At 38.6% G+C, this 23,460-nt stretch overlaps 1 protein-coding gene across 6 annotated transcripts in view; it reads left to right on the forward strand.

Annotated features, from left to right (window-relative positions):
• Positions 1-23,460, forward strand: part of JADE3 (jade family PHD finger 3) — a 138,694-nt gene that overhangs the window by 82,163 nt on the left and 33,071 nt on the right. For all 6 annotated transcript variants that reach the window (XM_032475916.1, XM_032475918.1, XM_032475917.1 and 3 more), the window contains exons 5-8: positions 8,170-8,360; positions 11,210-11,421; positions 16,389-16,556; positions 19,354-19,470. In XM_032475916.1, coding sequence (XP_032331807.1) covers positions 8,170-8,360; positions 11,210-11,421; positions 16,389-16,556; positions 19,354-19,470 — 688 coding nt within the window. The remainder of the gene's footprint in view (positions 1-8,169; positions 8,361-11,209; positions 11,422-16,388; positions 16,557-19,353; positions 19,471-23,460) is intronic.

Here is a 23,460-nt window from a genome sequence, read left to right on the forward strand (position 1 = left end):
GTATCATGAATGAGCACAAAAGTCAGGCATTTACATGTCCTTGCTGTCAGTATTTTTATATGCCATAGCAGTAACAGTGGGGAGCCTAGACTTCCACCTTAAACCAGCAGTAATGATGCATTCCTCTCCCTCCCATCTAGGGTAGTATCAGAGGAGACTTTTACCACTGCCTAGAGGTAATGAGGACACCTCCTCCCTGCCATGGTATCAGTATCAGTGGAGGTCACACAAGGAGCAGTAGTAAGGTGTTCTTACCAATCCTAGCAAAGGAGGTATCAGTGGAGGCCTAATGGGGAGCCAGAATTCTCAGCCTTACCCAGCAATAACAGAGAGTCCCCAACCCTGGATGTCAGCACAGGCCAAATGGTGAACCAAGACTTCTGTGATCACCTGGCAGTAATGAGGTAATAGCCTCTCACTCCCAACCTGATCTCCAGCCAGAGCTGGAGGAAGCCAGTTGAAATAGAAGGTTTCAAGAAGATCCAGAGTCTCATAGCCTAAAACCAAAATGTCCAGGTTCCAGTAAAAAAAAAATCACTCATATCAAGAAACAGGAAGATCTCAACTTGATCGAAGATACTCCAGTACCAAGGTGACAGAGATATTAGAATTGTCTTAACAAAGATGTAAAAGCAACCATTATAAAAATGTTTCAGTGAAAAATTATGGGCACACTTAAAGCAAATGAAAAATAGCATCCCCTCTTTCATACCTGATATTGGCAATTTTATCTCCTTTTTTCATGCTACAGGTCCGTCATTTTTATTGACCATTTCACAGAACCATCTTCTTGTTTCATTATCTTTTCCATTTTTAATTTAATTTATTTCTGCTCTCATCTCTATTACTTCAATCCTTCTATTTGCTTTGGATTTATTTTGCTCTTATTTTTCTAGTTTTTTGAGTTGGGAGCTTAGTCTGTTGGCTTGAGACTTTTCCTCTTTTCTAGTATGAGCATAAAGTGTTATAAATTTCCCTCTCAGCACTGCATTAGCTATGTCCCACAAATTTTGATGTGTTGTAATTTTTATCTTTATTCACTTTCATATATTTTCCCCTTGAGACTTCTTTTACCTTTTTTGCCTTGGGACTTTTATTTAAAAGTGTGATTTTTAGTTTTCTTTTGAATACTTTGTTATCTTTCTGTTGATTTCTAGTTTTGATTCCATTGTGTTAGAGAACATGCTCCATATAATTCCAATTTGGTTAAACTTGTTGAAGTTTACTTTATGGCCCAGGATGCAGTGTACTATGGTACATGTTCCACGGGTACTGGAAAACAATGCCTGTGCTGCTGCTATTGGGTGGAGTGGTCTGTAAATGTCAGTTCTGTCCTGTTTGTTGATGGTGTTGAGTTCTTCTATATCCTTGATGATTTTCTGTCTATTTTATCACTTACTAAGAATGGTTGAAGTCTCCAGCTTCATGGGGGAATTGTTTATTTCTCCTTTCAGTTTAGTCATTTTCCCTTCCTGTGAAACACTACTGTTCAAACTGCAAAGTGAATCATCTCAGTTCACCTCTTTATGATGTTCTATCACACTCACTTTGGAATGGATGCCTTTGGCCGCTGCAAATCTGACCCTTTGGTGAACAGGATGACAAAGTCCCCCTGACAGCAGTTCTAGAATGTCCCATTTTTACTTGTTGCATCCATGCATACTTCCTATACATATCTTCTTTAGAGAAATTATTCAGATTTTTTGCCCATTAAAAACATTGGGCTATTTGTCTTTTTATTGTTGAACTGTAAAAGTTCACCCCTGTACCCGTATAGTTGATGCTATAATCTGGCACTGCCCAGATTCCCATTTAGTCTTAGACTTCTCCACATGGTCTCTCAGCAGGATAATCTGACTTCTTACATGGCAGCTCCAGGCTCCAAGAGTGAGTATTGCAAGATATAAGAAGTGGAAGGTGCTAGTCTCAATGCCTGGGCTCAGAAAATGGCACAGTGTTACTTTCACCATGTTTTATTAGAGCAGTCTCAGAGAGCTCCCAGACCAAAGGGAAAGGAAATAGACCCTACCTCTCAACAGAAGGACTTTAAAAGGATTTGTGACAATCTTCAGTCCATCACAATAGCAGTATTTGTAATGTTTGTATTTGAGTTACTTGTCTTAGTGCCTACAGACAGATTAATCAATCAGCTAGAGAAACTTAAATATTAATAAAACTAAACGCTATTTATTACCTAATCCACAAGACTGTCAAAACACTTTAGACTTTTATTTCCTAATGGACTTACAGAAGTAATTCCGGATGTATATAAATTAATTGACCTGATTCTTTGGTGCTAGAATTACTCTTCATGCTGTAATAACTGAAAGGAAGTGGCAGAGGGCAAATACAACAGAGTAGATGGAGCACATCCTTTCAGAATTTTTGTTCCGGCTTTCTGACTAGGTTTCCCCCTCTGTTCCATTGTCCTTTCTGCAGTTCTCTTGTCTCTTAGTTTAGGGTCGTGTAGTGTGTGTATGTAATGATTAAGGGTAAGGTATGCAGAATTATGGAATGGGGCCAGCTTGCACTGTTAAGTTACAGCTGCTTAGATGAGTTTGTTCATTACCACAAGGAAATTTTTGAAAGTTCAACAAAGATGATGTTAACCTCATTACATGTTTTTAGGTAGACTGGGTGATTTTGATGCTACTCAATAATAAACAAGCTTCATTTTTGTTTTTGGTTTGCATTTGTATATTTAAATTAGTTTCTGTTGCAATAAGGTTCCAATGGAAGGAAAGCAGTGCTTCATGTTTGGCTGAAAGGAAGCATGCATTATAAGTTATATGACACAGTAAGTGTTAAAGATGTATTTACCATGTATGTGTGTGAATGATTTTAAAATTATAGATGAATTAAAATGACTTACTGTAAAAACAAAATAATCAGAATATAAAACACCAACTTTATTGTACATATGCTTGTACAACACATACATATGTATGTATAAATCAATAGGAACATTCTATAACTTGCTTTTTTCACTTAACAATATATTGTCATATACTTCTGAGCCATTAGTAATACTGAGAGAGAATGATAAGCTGTTCAGAGAGGCCCCTATTTCTCCTTGGAATGTAACTGTTGAACTAACTGGGTTATGGAGAGCAATACTTTCTTCAGTAAACTCCAGACTCAAATATATAACAACCAATTCAGCATTTTCACTTGCATGTCCAGTAGATATCTCAGACTTAAAATGTCCCAAACTGAACTTATGATGTTCTTTCCAAACTAGTTCTACCTGTAGTTTTCTACGTTTAACTAATCGCGGATTCATCCTTCCTGTACAGTTTTTCAGGCCAAAATTCCTAGAGTCATCTTTGATTCTTCATTGCCTCATACCCCATATTCAATATTAAAGGAGATCCTCTTGGCTCTACTTTCAAAAGATACCAGATTTCATATAGTAAGTCAAAGGATACTGATAAATGGGAGCACAAGCCTGCCTTCCGCTCTGCTACTGTAATTCATCATCATGCCTCTCTCACCTCCCCCTGCTCTCCTTGCCCCACTTTTCATATATCTCCTTTCCCATTCCATTTTAGACAGCAGCAGCCTACCATTTTGCTTTCAGTTATGAGAATCAGTAAAGAGCACTTCCATATGCACATTTACCTTATTTAAAGTTTAAGGCAGTCTTTTGGTGGTTTTTCCAGTTACTGTTGCCCCCAAACTTAGCAGCTTCAAACAACTATGTTATTATACTTACGGATTCCGTGGGTCAGGAATTCAGACAGGGCACAGTGAGGATGGCTAATCTCTGCTCTGCAATGTCTAGGGCCTCGTCTAGGAAGACTTGAAGTTTGAGAGTGACTGGGGGCTGGAATCATCTAATGGCTTATTCACTAGCATATCTGTCACCTGGACTGAGATGATGTAAAGATTGCATGTGGCCTCTCCATTTGGTTTGGCTTACTCATAGCATGGCAACCTCAGCACAGGCAGTCTTTCTACAGGCCTCAGGCACAGGACTCCACATGCACGTGTGCCAGCAAACAAGGTGAAAGCTGTATTCCCTTTGATGACCCAGCCTTGCAATCCTCGTAGCATCACTCCTGCCATTTTCTGTTGGTGGAAAGTCACATGCCCTCCCCAATTCAACAGGAGGGGAAATAGACTTCACCACTTAATGGGGGAGTGGCAGAGTCACATTGTAAAAGAACATGTGGGATTTTTAAAATATCATCTGTCACAGAGGTTATAATTGTCTTTTATTTCATAGATGAGACATGGAGTCTTGTAGAGAAGCAGTCAACCTAGAGTGGCAAGATTGAGAAGGAGCATCTTGGGAAACTATTCCTAGGGCTATTATTGTAAGCTATTATTTAGTTAGCTTTTAAGACATTTATTTCAAGCCTTTTTAAAAAAAACCATTATGTTATGATATTTGTCCAATTTTTGTGCTATTCATAAATGATTCTAATCTACTCATTAGGAAATGAAACATTGTCTCTACCTGCTAAATATTTAGATCAGCTGAAGACATACTGAGGACTCACTATGCATAAGACACTAGAAGAGGCTATAGATCAGCTTAGAGTGGTTGCAGCTTCCTTTTATTGTCTCCTCAGTGCCACAGCAGTGTTCACATGGGCCAGAGGTTGCTGGCCCTCCCTAAGGAGCAGGTGGATAGGCTTGCTTTCTATGGAACTAAGCAGGTGTGATTGTGGGTCCTTTCACCAAAGGTCAGTCATCCAAAAAGTTATTACAGCATTCATTTACACTCAAGAATGTACATGGAAAACTGCACTTACTACATCACCCTAACAAAACTGCTCATACTACTAGGCTTGTGAGCTTTTGATGATTTGGTCAATGGTCTGGTGACCGTTCAAAGAGTGTCCCTCTACCTAGTGTATAGTGGCCCAAGAAGAAGATCGCCCAGGGATGATCCTGGGATATCCTCCAGCTGTATCAATGTTATATGTACTTGAAAATGTTAAAGCTGCATTTTTGAAAAACCCCGAAGTAATATTTCTCTGTGATTGTCATAGACCTTCCATCTGTCATTATAAATTCAAGAATTTCTCCTTGTGGATGTGTCTTAACTTCACCTTTTACCTATGCATTTCCTTGCCTTTGATATTACTGTTTCAGTCTCTATTTTTTTAAATGTTATAAACTCAGTCCTTAGATTCAGACCTTTAATTCAAGATACATATGAAAAGATGAGTGAGATAACATCATCATCGTTATAAATTGTGCATTGAAGTGTAATATACACACAGAAAGATAACTAAAGCATAACTGTATAACTCAGTGAATTTTCATGAATTACATACACTTGTTTAAGACTCACAGGCATAGAAAATAAATTTGTCGTTACCAGAGGGGAAAGAGGGTAGGAAAGGATAAATTAAGAGTTCAAGATTTGCAGATACTAACTACTATATATAAAATAGATAAACGACAAGTTTCTTTTGTATAGCACAGGGAACTATATTCAATATCTTATAGTAACCTATAATGAAAAAGAATATGAAAAGGAACATATGTATAACTGAAACATGATACTGTACACCAGAAATTGACACAACATTGTAAACTGACTATACTTCAATAAAGAAAATACACTTGTTTAACTGCCACCCAGATTAAGAAATAGAACATTAGCAGCACCCCAGAAGCCCTCCTTCTGCTCCTGCCCACCAATTGACTTCCTTCACCATAGATGACAGTTTTGCCAGTTTTTGACCTTCATACTGAGACTGGATTGTTTTGTTCATCATTATGGTTGTGAGATTCATCCATGCTGTTGCATGTAGTAGTTCATTAAATTTCGCTTGTGTCATATTCCATTGTGTGAATATACCACATTTTTTAATCCATTCTGCTTGATATCTTGATAGATACTTGGATTGCTTTCAGTTTTCAGCTGTTATAATACAGGCATTTTTATTCATCTTGAAGTATGAATATGTGGACTTTTTTGTTAAGTATATTCCGAGGAACAGGTTTGCTAGGTCATAGAGTGTGCATATATTCAGCCATAGTATCTGCTGCCAAATAGGTTGCCAGAATTATTGTACCAATTCACACTCCCATCAGCAGTGGTCTGTTTGCTCTGTTTCCTTACAAGCACTTAGTTTTCTGGTCAATCTTTTTAAGTTTAGCCATTCTGGCAGGTAATGGTGATTATGATTTCAGTTTGCATTTCTGTGATAACTAATGAAGTTGAGAACCTTTTAAAAGTTTTCTTGCCATCTGGATAATCTTATTTGTGAAGTGTCTATTCAAGTCTTTTTGCCCAGTTTTTAATTGGCTTGTTTGTCATTTTCTAATTGATTTGTAAGTGTTTATTATACATTGTTGATTAACAAGTTTTTCAGTCTCTTCCTTTATGGTTAATGGCTTTTGTGTCTTATTTAAAATATCTGTCTGTCTCCAGGTCATAAAGATATTCCCCTTTGTTTTCTTCCAGAAGCTTAATAAACATATTAGTTTGATTCAAGAACATTTATAGTCTACCTTGTTTCACATAAAATTTGAGGCAATTAAGATGAATAGTTAAGCAAAATATTCTTCCTTTTATAAAAAGATGAATCTTGGAGGAAAATTAGATATTCTGTGATTACCTTGTAGGTCATACACCAAAAAAGCACAGCATATTTAATCTCATAGTCTCTGGAGAATTCATATGCTTGTCTTGTCCTTTTCAGTTGGGTTCATTTCTGTTGGAAGCAAGCCTCTGATGACAGTTCCCAGATTTTTAGTTTCAGTTAATATTTAGAGTTCTACTTTTTTCCTCCAATATTTTGTTGCCATTGGCTTTAAAAACTCCATGTGGTAGGAAATTTTAAATTGCAAATGTGTATAGTTATTAACTTTATACAAACATACATTATTTGGAATCATAAGCTTTTGGAAGAATGCTTAGGAGGAAATATTCACTGCATATTTACAGAGTGGACTATAATATTTATATACTTATATGTATTCATATGAATACATTTATGTTTATGAATCCTTCTATGTACATAGAAACTCTAAAGAAACTGGCTCTAGAAGCCTTCCAAAGAAACAATTTTCATTATTTTATGATGACACTTATATCTATTTCTTTCTCTTTTTTTGGATGGCCCACCCTGTTCTTTAAAGTTTCCAGGGAATAACAATCCAAATTTCCTTTTGGTTACATTTTCTGATGCTTCATATAGTATCTAAAACATCAATTGTAGAATAAGTCATTGGCATGAGAAACTTCTGTTGCTTTGCTTGCTTGGTTTCCTTGCCTTGAGCTCTTAAGCGTCAGAAGGGGTGAGGGGAGATAATGGGTTTGCTGGGGTCTGCTGGATCATTTGATGGAAGAATGAGAATCTTTCATAGCATTGTGTTACTCTAGCTAACACTATGCTCACCTATCACTTATGGTTGGGAAATGCCTTAAGTTTGTATAAATACGTGGCCTCTTGGCTTTAACCCATCTATATAAATAGTGAAAATAGTAAGAAATAGAATAATAATGATGACATTATTGATCATCTGTTTTTTACTATACACTAAGCTAAGCAGTTTATATATTTTATTTCATGTAACTGTCATACTAGCCCTATAAGTTTGGTATTATTTTATCATAATTTATGATTACCATCCTTTTTAGCTAAGAAAACTGACCTTATAGAAATTAAGTAATTACCCAAGATTACCATGCAAGTGAGCGGGAAAAAAAAAAACAGATTCGTGTGAGTCTATGGCCTGTACTCTTTACCACCATCCGGCATTGCCTCCATGGCAGAAAATCATGAGTTCAGCTGAAATATCTTTTTGGTGTGAAATCTGGCTGTGCCATTGTACAGATGTCACCTGTTCTGCAATTTCCTGTTCTAAATAAATGTGGTGGCCATTGCACCAGGAACACACAATGCAACAATATTTTATTAATATGAACTGTAGTAGGTACCTAGGAGCCATAAGGGTAAATGAAGCATTTCATTAGCAGTCAGAGTGTTCACAGCAGATGACAAAACTGGATTTGTAGAGCTGTTTCCTTTCTAGAAAAGGATCTGCCATGTCTCCCAAATGGCAGAGCAGAGGGTTCCCCCAAGGTGGAGAGGGAGAGCATTCTACTCCACTGCATGGCCTGAGTGTTGTTGGCCCCATCCGTCAGTGCCTAGAATCTGTCATTTGTTGATTGTTACCAGTGTCTTTCTTTTGCTTTTCTAGGATTGTAGCCGACAAGGTAAAGGACGTCCTATTTATCCGGCCCCGAAAGTACATCCACTGCTCCAGCCCAGAGACTGCAGAGCCTGGCTACATCAACACCATGGAGCTGGCGGCGTCCGTGTGCCGCTATGACCTAGACGACATGGACATCTTCTGGCTTCAGGAACTCAATGAAGACCTCGCAGAAATGGGTAAGTTGCTTCCTCACAAGTAAGTTATTCCTTGACTTGATTCATGATTTTTTTCTAAGTTGTCAGGACCATTTAACTTGCTTTCATCTTATGGCTTCCTTTCTTTCCTGGCCTTTTCGTTTATTTTTCTCTTTAATCTTAATGAGGCATTTCCTGAAATGCATAAATATATTGAAGTAGAGCAATATCATTTAAATCTGACCTTTTCTTTCCTTGTTGATGGTGAATATCACAGATCAGCGATGGCATGTAGGTTTCACAAGACTGTTTCCCAGTTCTGAGTGTGAGATTGGCCATGGCTGATTGGACTTCTGGTTAAGAAGGATTCTTAGACTGGTTCCTCACTCAGCCCTGAAAAACACTGATCAGTGAGCAGGGCCAGCGGTAGTGGCACCCCTGACATTTTCACCTGATGGGGAGAAGCTCCAACTTCAGCATTAGGCAGCACCACTGCATGTATCACCACTGCATGATGTGACCAGGATGCCTTAGTACAAGACTTTAAAGTAAATGTATGCCATATGGTACCATACTGGCAATGCTGAGAAATCCTAGGCTGGAAGGAAACTCACCTTATACTCACACACAGCTTTCCTTGACCTGTCTTCAGTCTAGGCAGTGTTTAGGTCCAAGTGGTCCTGTGGAACTGTGGGTGGTTTTTAAGTCTCTATGAGATGTGGTGAAGGATACATCTGATTTTATTTTTGTTTGAATCACATTTGTTCATTGTTAGCACAACAAGGGTCAGTGGTTTTCTTTTTCTTCCCTTTTTTTTTTCTTTACTTCTTTTGAGATTGATATCTGAATGCATGCGGATAAAAAATTAAAACTATTAAATCCAGTTTGGCGTGATGGTGACAGTTATTCTGCCAGTAACCAATACTTAACTCCTTGCTTTTTAAAATATTTTGTTTTATGTCTTCTCTTGCTCTGCCTTCTAAAAAGGGGGGGGGTCAATTTAGGGTGGGAATCACAACGAGAGGGGAATAAAAGACTGACCAAGAGGGGAAATGAGAGTATGGGGGCATAATCAAGTGGATTGATGGCTCAATGTGCAGTTGTGTTTATGAACCATATAGCATCTGTATACATTACGGTCATTACAGTGCTGCTTTCACCATGACACCACCTTGTAACAAGGTCCCTTTGGTATTTTGCAGGTAATTCCCTTTGGATGAGTTTTTGTTTTTAATAAGCTTTAAATTTTTTTTGGAATAGTTTTAGGTTTCAGAGAAGTTGCACATTTAATACAGTTACCATATACCCCTCACGCAATTTCAGTTTCCCCTAATGTTAACATCTCACTTTAATACATTTGTCAAAGCCGAGAAACCAGCCCGGGTACAGTACTGTTAGCTAAGTTCCAGGCTGTATTGGGATTTCACCAGTTTTTCCACTAACGACCTTTTTCTGTTCCAGGATCCCATCCAGGATACCACATTGCATTTAGGCTTGGACGAGTCTTAAAAGAGGATTACCTTATCTCAAGCATTCCTTTAGGGTGAATGATACTGTAGTAAGGCTTCTAAAAGCTTAAAATAAACTTATTAAAACAATATTAAATTAAGCATATTTTTAATTCAGATTAAGGAGTTTTTTAATTGAGTGCTTACTGCATACCAGGCACTATACTAAGCAATGTACAAATATTATCTCATCTCTGCCTCACAAGAAATCAGTGCGTTTGGTATTATTATCCTTATTTTTGTAGATAAGGAAGCTAAGCCCTAAAGAGGATAACTTGTCAAAGCTTACATAACCAATCTGAGGTCAAGTTGGAATTTGAATCCAAGTACTTTTATAGCCAGGCACTACACTCCTTCACTCTGGGGGAAGAAAATGTGTAATTTGTCTTGGCTGGAGAAATGAAACATACTACCTGAATAGTTTTTGGTTTCATAAGTAGTTACAACATTGAAAAGGTGGTTTATGTGAAATTCCAAAGTTCCTTAGGATCTCATATTACAAATGAAGTGGAATATTTGGGTAAATTTGTTTTGGATCATTATAATTATTCCTGAGTTTACAAGCTGTTAGAATAAATATATATGTGCTCTCACAAAATCACTAGTCCCCCTAAGAAGAGAAATGTTTAGGTGTTACCAGTAGCCACCATATGAATCTTATAGTTGGGTTATTAAAGTATAGAAGACTAAGAAAAATTAAAAGTAGAGAAGGAAAAGGAATCAAGAAGCAAAAATGGTAATTTCAGAATTTGCAGTTAGACCTTTGTGAATGGTATTAAGTTTATTTTATGTTACAGTTTGCCATGAGAAAATATTATTGGATTTTTTAAAAGTCAAGTTTGAAAAACAAATATTTCATATATATAATCACATATACAGTACCTAGAATTTTCTTTTATGGCTTAATACTTTTTTGTATGAAAATTTCCTTGTATAGCCATTAGATGGACTCATTTGCTAAGAATGAATTGTTATTTATGTCCAAATAGTTAAGTGATTCTAATTATTTTATTATACTATAAATTAAGTGTTCACAATTACAAAGTTCAGTGAAAGTCCTCCCTCAGTGGGGGTAAGAGGAAAAATAGATTTAGGAGGAAACTGGCTAGGATTTAGACAGCAAATTGAAAGGGTCTGTAAGACAACTTACAAGGAATATGGTGAAATGTATTTCTTCTTTCATGTGTCTAACACTGATATATAATGATAGATAAATTTTAGAATAGCTCTAGTAAAAGATTCTTTGAAATCTGGTTGTCTCAGATCAGGGAAGAGATGGTTTTATCCTTTAGAATCCCTCAACCCCTGCACCGGGCTCACAGTAGATGATTTGGGAATGACAGCTGACTGATGGGTTGATTGATTGTTTGTATTTCTGTGCAGGTTGTGGGCCAGTTGATGAGAATCTTATGGAAAAGACAGTAGAAGTCCTGGAACGCCATTGCCATGAAAATATGAACCATGCTATTGAGACAGAGGAAGGGCTAGGCATAGAGTATGATGAAGATGTGATCTGTGATGTGTGCCGGTCTCCAGACAGTGAAGAAGGGAATGATATGGTGTTCTGTGATAAGTGTAACATCTGTGTGCATCAGGTTAGTGAGAGTGGAGACCACCACCTCCCCACCGTCAGCCTTTCTGAAGCTCAGTGACGATCTCCAGCACCCATATCTCGGTAGCAGCTTGCATTTAAGGGTGAAAATAAAGATTTGACCTGGCTGTTCTTTAGTAATTCCTTTAGAAATAGTACTTCTTACGATCCCCAAAGTGAGTGACTTACTACCTTTACTCCAGGGGGCTAAACCCAAGTCTTTATCGTGTCACTTCATGCCCATGCCATTAAGATTGCCTTGTTCGGTACTTTTACAGTCCCCTGGGGAGTCTCCTTGCTGCCAGCCTAAGAGTCTCTCTGCCTTAGAGTCCCTGTTACATCATCAGGTTACACTCATGGTCAGGAACCTTGGTGAGTTTACACTTCCTATAGCTGGAAGTCCAGACTCCTTATCCTGACACCCAAAGCCCTCCCCTGTCTTCCAAATATACCACTCCCAGGAAACTAGGTCCACTCCACTTTTAAAGATCACAGAATTTAGGATTGTAAAAGACCATCCCACTCCTAAATTTTACAGATGATACAAACAAAGGTGGAAGTGACTTTACCCAAGCTCTTACATCTAGCTGCTTGTCATTCTTTCTCTACCACACTACCTTTTTAATTAATAATGATGATATCAGCATTCTTTTCAGCTCTTTCCTTTTCTCCACCCACCCGCAAGACCCTGTGCTTTAGCAAAATAAGTTTACTCAGTTGAGCAGTGACGCATATTCCTGACGCAGTCCTGTCTCCATGTTTTAGCCACACTCCAATTTAAAATGACTTCTCCCACCTCTGGCTCTCAAAACTTTATTATCTCTCAAGATCTGGTTCAAATCCTTTCTTGAACTTCCCTACGCTAAGTGATTTTTTCACTCCTCTGAACCTGCTGTGTGTTTCATTCATTTCATTAATTTATCTAGCAGACAGTATGCAACACGATCCATGTGCTATAGTGCTAAAGAGGCAGACATGGTCTTTGCCCCCAGGGAGATAAGAGTCTAGTATAGGAACTACAAGGACACTGTCTATTCAGCATAGTATGCCAGGCGTTTTTGTAGATAGGAGTCCATGCTGTTATGGAAGTGCATGGGAGGGATGGGGGTCGGGGACAACATCCAAGAGATGGCATCCAAGCTGAGTCTTAATGGCCAAAAAGAGATGCCAAATAAAACAGCAGCATGTGTTCAGGCAGAGAGGAGAGCATGTTCACATGGGGTAGTGAGAGGAGGCAAAGTATGCCAGAGGCAGCTGTGAGCGGTGCAGAGCTATGGAGAGTGGTGGGGTAGAGCCGGGAAGGCATGGAGAGTGAGGGTACAGAGGGATGTGAGGACGTGTGAAGTGCCTTCTGTGACAAACTAAGAAACTTTAGTTTGTCCTGTCAACCCTGAAGGATATGATTTGTATTTTAGAAAGATCATTCTGACTACAAAGTGACTGAAATGATTAGATAATACAGGAGATAGAGAGAAACCAGGGCTTAAGACTATTTTAATTCCCTGGGCCACCTAACAGGTATCTCTGTATTAGAAGGTATTTAGAATTATTCTGTGATCAACTAGGTCTTTTTCCTCATTTTACTTATATCCTTTAGAAGAGTGAATTTTGAAAATTTATTTTCACTCTACCAGTCATTGGCATTTATGTCTCACCTTTAATGAGAGAGAAGATCTTTACCATTTAAGTATGGACTTAAATATCTGACAGAACAGATCCACAGTCCCTTCTATGCAGTTCCAAGATTTTAAGGCTCTGAAAACAGTAAGTTCTTGCTGGAGTCTGGCACCAAAACTGATTTGGGGACAGTAGTAGAACTCACCCAAGATGAGGCTATTTATAATCTTTATCCCATTTTATATAAATACTTGTATATTTTGTTAGAGAAATATCAATGTATTTGATTATATGGTACTTCTCCGTGGTCCCACTGGAAGGTTAGATAATACGCTATGTATGTGATGAGCTAAGATCTGATCAGTTCTAAATTTCCTGATGTTTCTCACCCTAGGATTTTCAAATAAATGATTAAGGATCTATAGTAGACTTGAATGGAGTAGTACAAAGGACATCTGTATATATTTTCTGTGTTTTTCCTTTACAGTTGGGAGAAAATATGAATGAGTGATTTCCAGGTTCTTTGACTAAAAAATGAAATGTAGCGTTCATAATAATTCTCCTTAAAGGTATTTTGCTTTGAAAATATATCCAGTAATGACTGTAAATGGTACCCTTTCCTCACATAGAAAGAAATGACAATAACACCTGACTAGGCCTTGCAGAATATGAGCTGGTATGTATTAAAGCTGGATGTTGGTACCACATAAAGTTTCATGTAAAAGTATAGTCACTTGAATTCTGAAGAGATACTTAGGTTAGAGCTCCCTCTGTTGACTGAAAAATGACTTTAAATGATTTGGGAGATTTGGTTTACTTAACAGAATTGGGGACGTTTATATTTACTTTTGACATTTATATTTATTAAATATAATTTTTCTTCTTTACTGCCACTATATTATATCAAATGTTTGTTCCTCTGTAACTATAATACACTTATGGTCAGTACTTTAGAAGAGAGGTTTATTTACATCAATAGATTTTGGATTTTAACAATGAACTTAATTTTTTTCCATTTAAAAGTGTGAAAATTGGGACCATTCCAAGTCCCTTAATATGTTCCGTTTTCTGCTTCTTAGTCCAGGTATTGAATACTCAAACTGAGGCCTAAATTAATTTTCCTGAAGGTACATGCACATAGTTTTTTATGTCTGTCGTATATATAATGTTTGGCACTAAGTTTATTAACCCCCTGAAATTATATGTAAACCATATGTTCGTGCATGTGTGCAGTTTTTTTCAAGAGAGTCCAGCTTGCATCATTCTGTGGTCTAGGAAAAGTTGAGAGCCACTGCTATGAAATACAAGCTTCTGTGATCTTATGAGCAGGAGTAAGTCTACACAAGAGCTCAGTAAATTATTTTTCTACCCAATAAAATGGCCAGGTGATAAAGGATATTTCTAGAACCAGCTACTGGTTTTTCTTCTCCTGGTCAGAAAGAGGCTCTATTTTAGGGAGAAAGCTTGCTTTCATTTCCTGGTAAACCTTCTGGATCTCAGAGAAAGAAAAGCTTTGAAGGTTAGGGACCTTATAATATGATGCCCCGCTTTTGTGACAGCAGCCTAGTTGGAATCCATCTTCAGTTCTTGAGGGAAATTTACTTGTGCTATCAAAGCACTACTCAAGCTCAGCATAGAGAACTTTCCAGATAAATTGATGATAAAGGACGTACCCCCAGTGACCTTACAATCTCACTGAGGAGATGAAACATAACAGTTAAAGTAGAGAATACATGATATGACCATGTACCTGGTGAGGGAAACCATACTGAGTAGAGGGTGGGAGTCTGAAAGGGGAGCAGACACAGGGGCTGCAGGGACATGAGAAGTGAGGTGAAAGAGCAGCAGGCTTTAGATAAGGGGCAAGCAGACTTTTTCTTTGAAGGGCCAGATAGTAAATATTTTAGACTTTGAGGATCGCATACAGTCCCTGTTAGATATTTTTCTTCTTTTTTTTTTTAACATCCCTTTACAAATATGGAAACCATTCTTAGCTTGTTGGCCTTAAAAAACAGATTTCAAGAAGTAGTTTGTCAACCCCTGGTTTTAGATGGGGTTGGGTTTGGGAACAGGAGTTTTTAGAGGGTTTATTGCAGTGCAGTGATATAAACTCTTTATTTTAGTAAAAAGAATATGGCAGCCAAATAGAGGAAAAGATTGAAGGTGTAAAGTGGGAGGAAGAGAATTCAGAAATAAATCCAGGCATGATGTGACTGAGGACTTGGATGGCGCAGTTGTGATGGGGATGGACAAAGGTCAGAGTCCAGTGACCACTGTGTAGGGAATTTTAGCAAGCCCAAGGGACAGTAGATGAAGGGAAGCAGATAATAGGAGTCCAGGAATTTGGATCTGGAAGCTGGGAAGCATGGTGGTGATACGGATAGAGACAATTTGGAAAAGAGGCCAGTTGGGGAGATAACATGATAGTAACTGTCGTAACTTGCATCTGAGCTGTGGGTGAACCTTCTGGGGCAGGCACAGACTTTGGAGCCACAGTGGTAAATCAGTCAGCAGTGAAGACACGCTAGGCCACAAGGGGCACCAGGCGCCCCCAAGTATAGTCTCTAATGGTGAGAGTAAGCAGTAAAGGGGGAAGGATGGGCAAAATTAGAGGCAGTGACAAGGAAACCTAGAAAATTTTCCAAATGAATCTCCCTCCTCCTCCCAGTAATTCATTTATTTATCTGTCCAACTTCATTCTGGAAGGGATTTGAATTAGGTTCCAGAGCTTACTCTGGAATATTGTGATTAGTCTAATATTCTGTTCAATTCAGGATCCATTCATGAGTCCCTTTTTCTTCAACCCAAGCGAGTAATTGCTACAATTTGCGGAGTGTTTTTTATGCACCAGGCACTGTTAGGCTCTTTAAGCATTAGCTCATTTGCTCCTCAGAAGTTTTATTCTGCTTATGTTCTAACACTTTTTTCTTGATCACAATAGTGCATGACATGTAGGAGTTGTTTAGTAAGTATATGACTGACTAATTATGATATATAATCATTGAGGAAGTTTTAGAAAATTGAGGCAAAAAGAAAAAAATATGTAACCCCCCCAAACCCAGATAACAGTCGGGCTAACCTTTGTATGTAATTCCTTCTAGTCTTATACTGTCATCCTTAAAGTCAGTCCTCACAGACAGACATGCTGATCTTAGAACAGGTGCTGGAAGTTGCTATTATCTTTTTTTTTTTTTGAGTGTTTTAAAACTACTAAATCCTGGATATGAGCTTATTTGGCCTTATTTGCCTCTTTCTCCTAAAAGCAGAGGGTACTCTGTGACTGTGTACCAGAGCAGATACTGACCCTGGTGAAAAGATGCTAACCGTTCCCCACTCTCCTGCTCGTGCCTCCAGGCCTGCTATGGCATCCTCAAGGTCCCAGAAGGCAGCTGGCTGTGTCGCTCCTGTGTCCTGGGCATTCATCCACAATGTCTGTTATGTCCAAAGAAAGGTGGAGCCATGAAGACCACCCGGACAGGGACTAAATGGGCTCATGTCAGCTGTGCCCTGTGGATTCCAGAGGTAAGAATTCATCTGGGCCTGTGAGGCCATTTGCTCTCCCACAACATTCAGACTGACTCAGGCTTCATGGAGATATTTCATGCCTACCAATGTTTCTGAGGTGATACGGTTCCACTTAAGCTCTCTCACATCCTTCTTGGATGTAACTGAGCACGTAAGCCCATGCTAATTAATTTATAGGTGGTACTACCAGTGGTTCTGGATAAATGTATCCAGCTGGATAATGAGAGGAGAAGCACAAAAGACCAGGATATGAGCAGCAGATGTTTTAAGCTAAAACTTACCTTAAAATACCAAATCTTCAGTGTAGCGTTTCATAAGTTTTTACATACGTATGTATCTGTATCCGCAACCCAGACCAAGACATGGAATTCCCCAGAAATAGAGCCCCTCAGAAGGATCCCTCACACCCTGTTCCTGTCTGGGTCTCTATTACCCAAGAGTAACTACCATTTTGATTTCTATCACTATAGGTTAGTTTTACCTGTTTTTGAAGCTTACATGAATGGAGTCATACAGTATGTACTCTTTTCTGACTGGCTAGCACTCTGTACTGTGGTATGTGTGAACATTCATGCCTTTCTATTTCTGAGTAGTATTCTTGATTTATTTATCCATTCTCCTTTGATGGACATCTAAGTTGTTCCTAGTTGTAGGCTTTTAAAAATAAAGTGAGGAACAGCTCTTTTCCTCCACTATGATGGTTGCCCTTTGACCTTTGAAGCTTTTTTCAGAGCTTGGACTCAACATTTTTCTAAGAGCTTCTGTATTCAGAATACTATCCCTCACTGCTTAACCTGGTCCTTTAGTTGCTGATATTTCCTAAGGGCTTTCAGACATTACTTCTTCTTACTTCTGACTTCCTATGGCTGCCTTTTTTTTTTAACCTGTTTGGACATCCCACTCACATCCTTTCTCCCAGACCCCTATCCAAGTCAGAAAATTTGTTAGTCATTTTAACTGCTGAACAACAGAGACTTGCAAAATGCAGTTCATGGGAAGCTGATACCATATCAGCAATTCATTCTCCTTTAAATCCTACCTGGCTTTATTCTTGTTAACATCCAGTCTGTCTAGCAATCAAGTTCACAAGAGTTAAACCCAAAGTCCTAGATACATAGTATGGTATTCTTATGGATACAGAAGTCAATTTTTTTTTTTTAATTTGAGTAGTGGTTTCTTTTCCTTACTAAGAACATCCAGCGAATGGACATGTGAATTGAACTCTCAGGTTTCTGGCCGGAGAGTCACTAGTTCCCAGCAGCAAATCCCCCAGCTAATAAAGCAGGCTCTCTCAGCATATTAAAGTCTGGAATGTGACTCAGGAAGAGTTCTTTAAAAGTGAAAGAAGCTTTCTCACCTATTGACATTCTCTTTTGGTTTCTAGTACCTGGTTTCTAGTACTTTTGGGGCTGTTGAAGATCTCTCTGATCTTTCTACTTTTGGTTTCTTAATGTGTGTGGAACTGGTACTAGTTTAACTGTCCTTATTCAACAGTCCTTCACTTTTTAAAGTTATCTCTCTCTCTTAGAAACTCATGTACATATTTTTAAATTTAAAAAACTTTTTACCAGAAGTTGCTTGACCCCTTATTTTCATATGGAAAAAAAAATTCCATCTTTTTTTAACATTTTTTTATTGAGTTATAGTCAGTTTACAATGTTGTGTCAATTACCAGTTGTAGAACACAATTTTTCAGTTATATATGAACATACATATATTCATTGTCACATTCTTTTTCACTGTGAGCTACCACAAGATCTTGTATATATTTCCCTGTCCTATACAGTATAATCTTGTTTATCTATTCTACATATGCTTGTCAGTATCGACAAATTTCGAACTCCCAGTCTGTCCCTTCCCACTCCCCTCCCCCTTGGCAACCACAAGTTTGTATTCTATGTCTATGGGTCTGTTTCTGTTTTGTATTTATGGGTTTTTTTTTTAGATCCCACATATGAGCGATCTCATATGGTATTTTTCTTTCTCTTTCTGCCTCAGTTCACTTAGAATGACATTCTCCAGGGACATCCATGTTGCTGCAAATGACATTATGTTGTCATTCTTTATGGTTGAATAGTATTCCATTGTATAAATATACCACTTCTTTATCCAGTCATCTATCAATGGACATTTAGGTTGCTTCTATATCTTTTTTTTTAAGCATTCCTTTCCTTTCAGCACTCTCTCAAAGACTAATTTCATTTTAAAGCTACTTTGGCTGAGAGAGTAAGCTAATGATAGTTACGTGATTTTAAAGACTGGCTTTTAAATGTTATCATCTTTATCCTTTCTGCTTACACGCTGCAATCTCTTCCATTACACAGATTGCTGCTACTTTCCAACAATATCATGCTTCTTTGTAAACTGAAATGAGAGGCTTGTCACTGCCTGTTTTTCATCCTTCGTTGATTAAATGAAATCGCAAGGCATGTGGCACCATTTCTAACATATGTTAAGTGCTAGATTTTGTGAATTTTAACTCCTTTCCTTAGTAGCTTTCTTTGATTCCTAAGTAAAATGTATATATCTTTGATCCATTAAGATAACTATATCTGTTCTCTACTTGTGCCCTTTCATCCTATATATGAATTGTTTAATTACTGGAAATGATTGAAAATGTGAGCAGTGGCTCAAGACAGGTTTTATTTATTCTTAGTTCCAAAGTAACCTTAAGAGACATGGCTCACCTCATTGTTTTGATGGTCTGAGCTTTTGTAACATCATTTATGGTTTGTGAAAGGTACTTCTGGAATGCTTTGGTGCATTCTGCCTTATGGTGGTGTTTTATTTGTAGGTCAGCATTGCTTGCCCTGAGAGGATGGAACCAATCACAAAGGTCTCCCACATTCCACCCAGTCGGTGGGCCTTAGTCTGCAACCTGTGCAAACTGAAGACAGGAGCTTGTATTCAGGTAAGTCCCCATGTGAAGTGGTGGAGTGGGCTAACAGCAAATTGGCTGGACTCACCCTCCCAATGAGAGGATCCTTTTGACTGAAAGGTTGCTTTGGAGGCCTCCCACTCACTCCTAGGGCTCTGCTACTGGACAGATCATTTCTAGAACCCTCTGGATCATTCAGCATATTCTTTTCAGTTGTCCATAATGGTAGTTAATTTCCATTCTTTGTTGTCAGATCTGATGAATTAGGTGAGTTCTGAAGCTAGATGATAGCATCCTGGGTGGAAACAAGCCATAACTCCAAAACAGCCAGGCCCATGTTCTTGTTTGGCTTACCCACTGTGGATGGATGACTTGGGTTCCAGGATGATTTAACAGATGACCCTGTTGCTAGACTAAGTGCAGCTCATTTTGGTAGCAAAAGATGCATGTGAATGGATAAATTCTGGCGGATAGGTTTGAAAGTCATTCTCATAGGTACATTTGTTGCATATGGTAGTGCAAGTAAAGTTTTCTGAGACATGTAGGGCATAGAAATTCAGTTGCTTGAAACAAAAGTAGTAGCTGGTGCACCTAACAGGAGCAGTTGGTGGAAGAATGGTGCTAAGAGAGGCCAGTTACCCCCCAGGCAAAGGCAGAAGGGTTGACCCTTCATAATTTGGCTTTCCAGAATGTCATCTCACCTTTTATTCCAAATGTAATAAGGTGGCTCTGCTGGTGAGAGGGGAAGAAAGGCTGACCTTCCACTCCCCAGACCTTGCATGGAAACTGCGGGCTGGTTGGAGTTAGGTTTGCCTGCTCACCTCTTCACAGAAAAAAGGCCATATGATGTCATAACTTAGAGACAGTGGCTCTAGGTGTTTTGTGAGGTTTCTTGATATCTGGATCATCTTGTAGATTTCTTGCTCTAGACCTGGAATTATCCACTCCTCCAAGTAACCCTGGTTCTTTTACTGGGAAATAGTATTTAAAGAATACAGTATGGACCCCAGGAGCCCTTTTAGTTTTTTAAAGTCATTTTTACATCTGACAGAATTGGACGCTTTGTCTTGCCTTTTAAAAAAAATGTCTTTCCCTACTGATTTTACTTATTTTACCTACAGCACTTTAGCAATCATAAGGGGAAAAATTTTAAGGAAGACTATTCCCATGGGGTCTATTACCTTAAAACATTGCCTGTTTATGTTTTTCTAAGCTCTGTCCTGGTTGCTTCCCACATTGTGAGTCCCTTGAGGGCCAAAGTTATGCATGATTCTTCTTTAAATTTCCCCTAGCACAAAGGAGAGTGCCTGCCCATTAATTGTCATTGCTCAATTAGCATTTATTGAATAAATATATCCATGTTTAATTGTATCATAGATTAGTTTGGTAATATGCATTCTCCCTACTAAAAAGTAAAATATTTTCATGTTTTTATAATTGTCATTTAGTCATTTTATAATAGAACATTGAATCTATATCCATTAATTTACTTATTTTCCTTATTGTGGTACCTGCATTTTCCCTCATTTTTGCTGCTTTAAAGGGCGATTTTTTACAACAGTTAGTACTTGACAGCATGACTGTGGTAAGAGAGGACACTGGCCTTGACCTTAGCAGACCTGAGTTTGCATTACAGCCCATGTATTACCACATTTTGCCCTCTATTGTAGTTATTTATCTATGAGTCTTCTCTAGTAGCCTGTAAGCTCAGAGTGTTTCATCCTTAGATCCTCCACACCCCTGATGTGGCAGATAGATAATAAATATTAGATTAATAGATGGATGATGGATGAACAGATGGATGGTTAAAACATTCTGTAATGGATTTTTCATTTGCAGAGGAGTGGTTCTTACTTTTATTACTTAGAGTTTAGATTCTTCATTTTGTAAAGGTCTTTCCAAATTAAGACTCCTAAAATTAAATTTGATGAAGGAATTACATTTACTCAACAAATATTTGGGTGCCTAATTGTGTGCCAGACACTGTTCTAGGCACTTTGGATTTATCAGTGAACCAACAAAGAACCTCGCACCATGGAACTTACTACATTTTGGTTAGGAGAAATAGATAATAAGCAATAGATACTACATAGCACATTAGAAGATGGTTAAGTGCTATGGAAAGGGAAAACGTGGAGTATGGTAAGAAGATGGGAATTGTGGGCAGGGGACATGCATCGCAAGTTTAAATAGAGTGGTCAGAGTAGGACTCATTGTAGAGGCAACATCTGAGCAAAGACTTGAAGGTTATAGAAGATAGTGCAGATATTTGGGGTAAAAATGTTCCAGGCAGAGGAATCAGCCAGTATAAAGGCCCTGTGGTAGAAGTGTGTTTGGCCTGTGTGAGTGACAGGAAAGAGGCCAGTGAGACCGGAATGGAGTGTGGGAAGAGAAGACCAGAGACATTACATGGGGACCTGATTGATTAGGGCAGGGCTTGGCCATTTTTTTTCTATATGTGGCTAGATGGTAAACATTTTAGGCTTTGCAGGCCATGCAGTCTCTATCGCAGCTGCTCTCCTCTGCCTTTGTAGCCCCAAGGCAGCCGAGCATGGCTGTATGCCAATAAAACTTTATTTATGGACTCTTAAATTTTAATTTCAAATTATTTTATGTGTCATGAAATATTTTTTCTTTTGATTTTTTTCCCTACCATTTAAAAATCTCAAAAATCATCCTTGGCTCCATTCTTAGCTTGTGGCCTACACAAAAAAACAGGTGGCGGGCTGCATGTGGTCTGTGGGCCATAGTTCTCTAGCCCCTGGTGAAGGGTTTCTAGGGCCCTTATGAGAGCTTTTGTTTTTACTTGAAGTTTAAGGGGGAGCCATTGGCAGGTTTTGAGCAGATAAACGACGTGATTTGATTTATGTTTGTGAGGGATCACTCTGTGGAATGATATGATATCTAAGATTTGCTCCAAAATAACCTGGAGGGCAGGGTACTGTGGAGGTTAAAGATGAAACAAGATTGGTCATTAATAATTATTGAAGCTGGATAATGGGTATATGGGGTTTATTACAGTATCCTCTATGCTATTATATAGATATTTTTATAGTAAATGATTAAACACAAAAATAGGCACTCCGGCTGCTTATTTAGAATAGGCTGAGGGGAGGAAAGGTTAGGAACAGGAAAAACAGGAGACTATTACAGTAATCCACAAGAGATGGCAGTGGTGGCTTTCTCTGGAGTGGTAGCCCTGGGGATGATGAAAAGTGATTGGCTTCTGGATGAATGTTGAAGATAGAGCCAGCAGGTTAACTCTGGGTCAGGTATGAGGTGTCAGAAAGATAGGAGTTGGGGATGCCTGCAGATTTGGGCCCAGATAGGAAGAAGGGTGAAGTTGCCGTAAACTGAATGGGAAAATCTGCAGATAGAACAGAATTGGGGGGAAATGTGAGTTCAGTTTTAGACATTTAAGTTTGAGATATCTACCCAATATCCTAGTGAAAATATCAAACTGGTAGTTGTCTATGTGAATTTGGAGTTTGGGAGGAAGCTTGGGACTGAAGACATACATTTGGGAGTCATTGGCGTATAGATAGCTTTGGGCTGGACTGGGTGAGGTGACCGAGTGAGTGAGTGTAGGCAGAGAGAAGAACAGTACCAAGCGCTGGGAGCGTCCCAGTGCTGAGAAATTAGGAGAGTAGGAAGAGACAGCAGAGGAGACTGAGAAGCCATCAGGGAGACAAGAGGAAAACCAAGAGAGTGTGGTAGCCTAGAAATCAAAGGAAGAAAGCATTTCAAGGAGAAGGAAAAGATCAGTGGTGTAAAGATACTGCTGAGATAAGATGAGGACTACAGAGTGACCCCTGAATTTAGCAATGAGATTATTGGTAGTCTGGATGAGCAATGTAAGTGGAGTGGTGATGGCAAAAGCTACATTGCCAAGGGTCCGGGCAAAGAAATGGATTAGGAGCAGTCCAGAAAAGTGGGGGAAAGAAGTCTGTTCTTTAAGATGGAAGAAATAAATATGTACAGTTGGCTCTCTATATCCTCAGGTTCTGTATCCTCAGGTTCTGT

Source organism: Camelus ferus, chromosome X (assembly GCF_009834535.1).
Source record: "Camelus ferus isolate YT-003-E chromosome X, BCGSAC_Cfer_1.0, whole genome shotgun sequence".
Lineage (NCBI taxonomy): Eukaryota > Metazoa > Chordata > Mammalia > Artiodactyla > Camelidae > Camelus > Camelus ferus.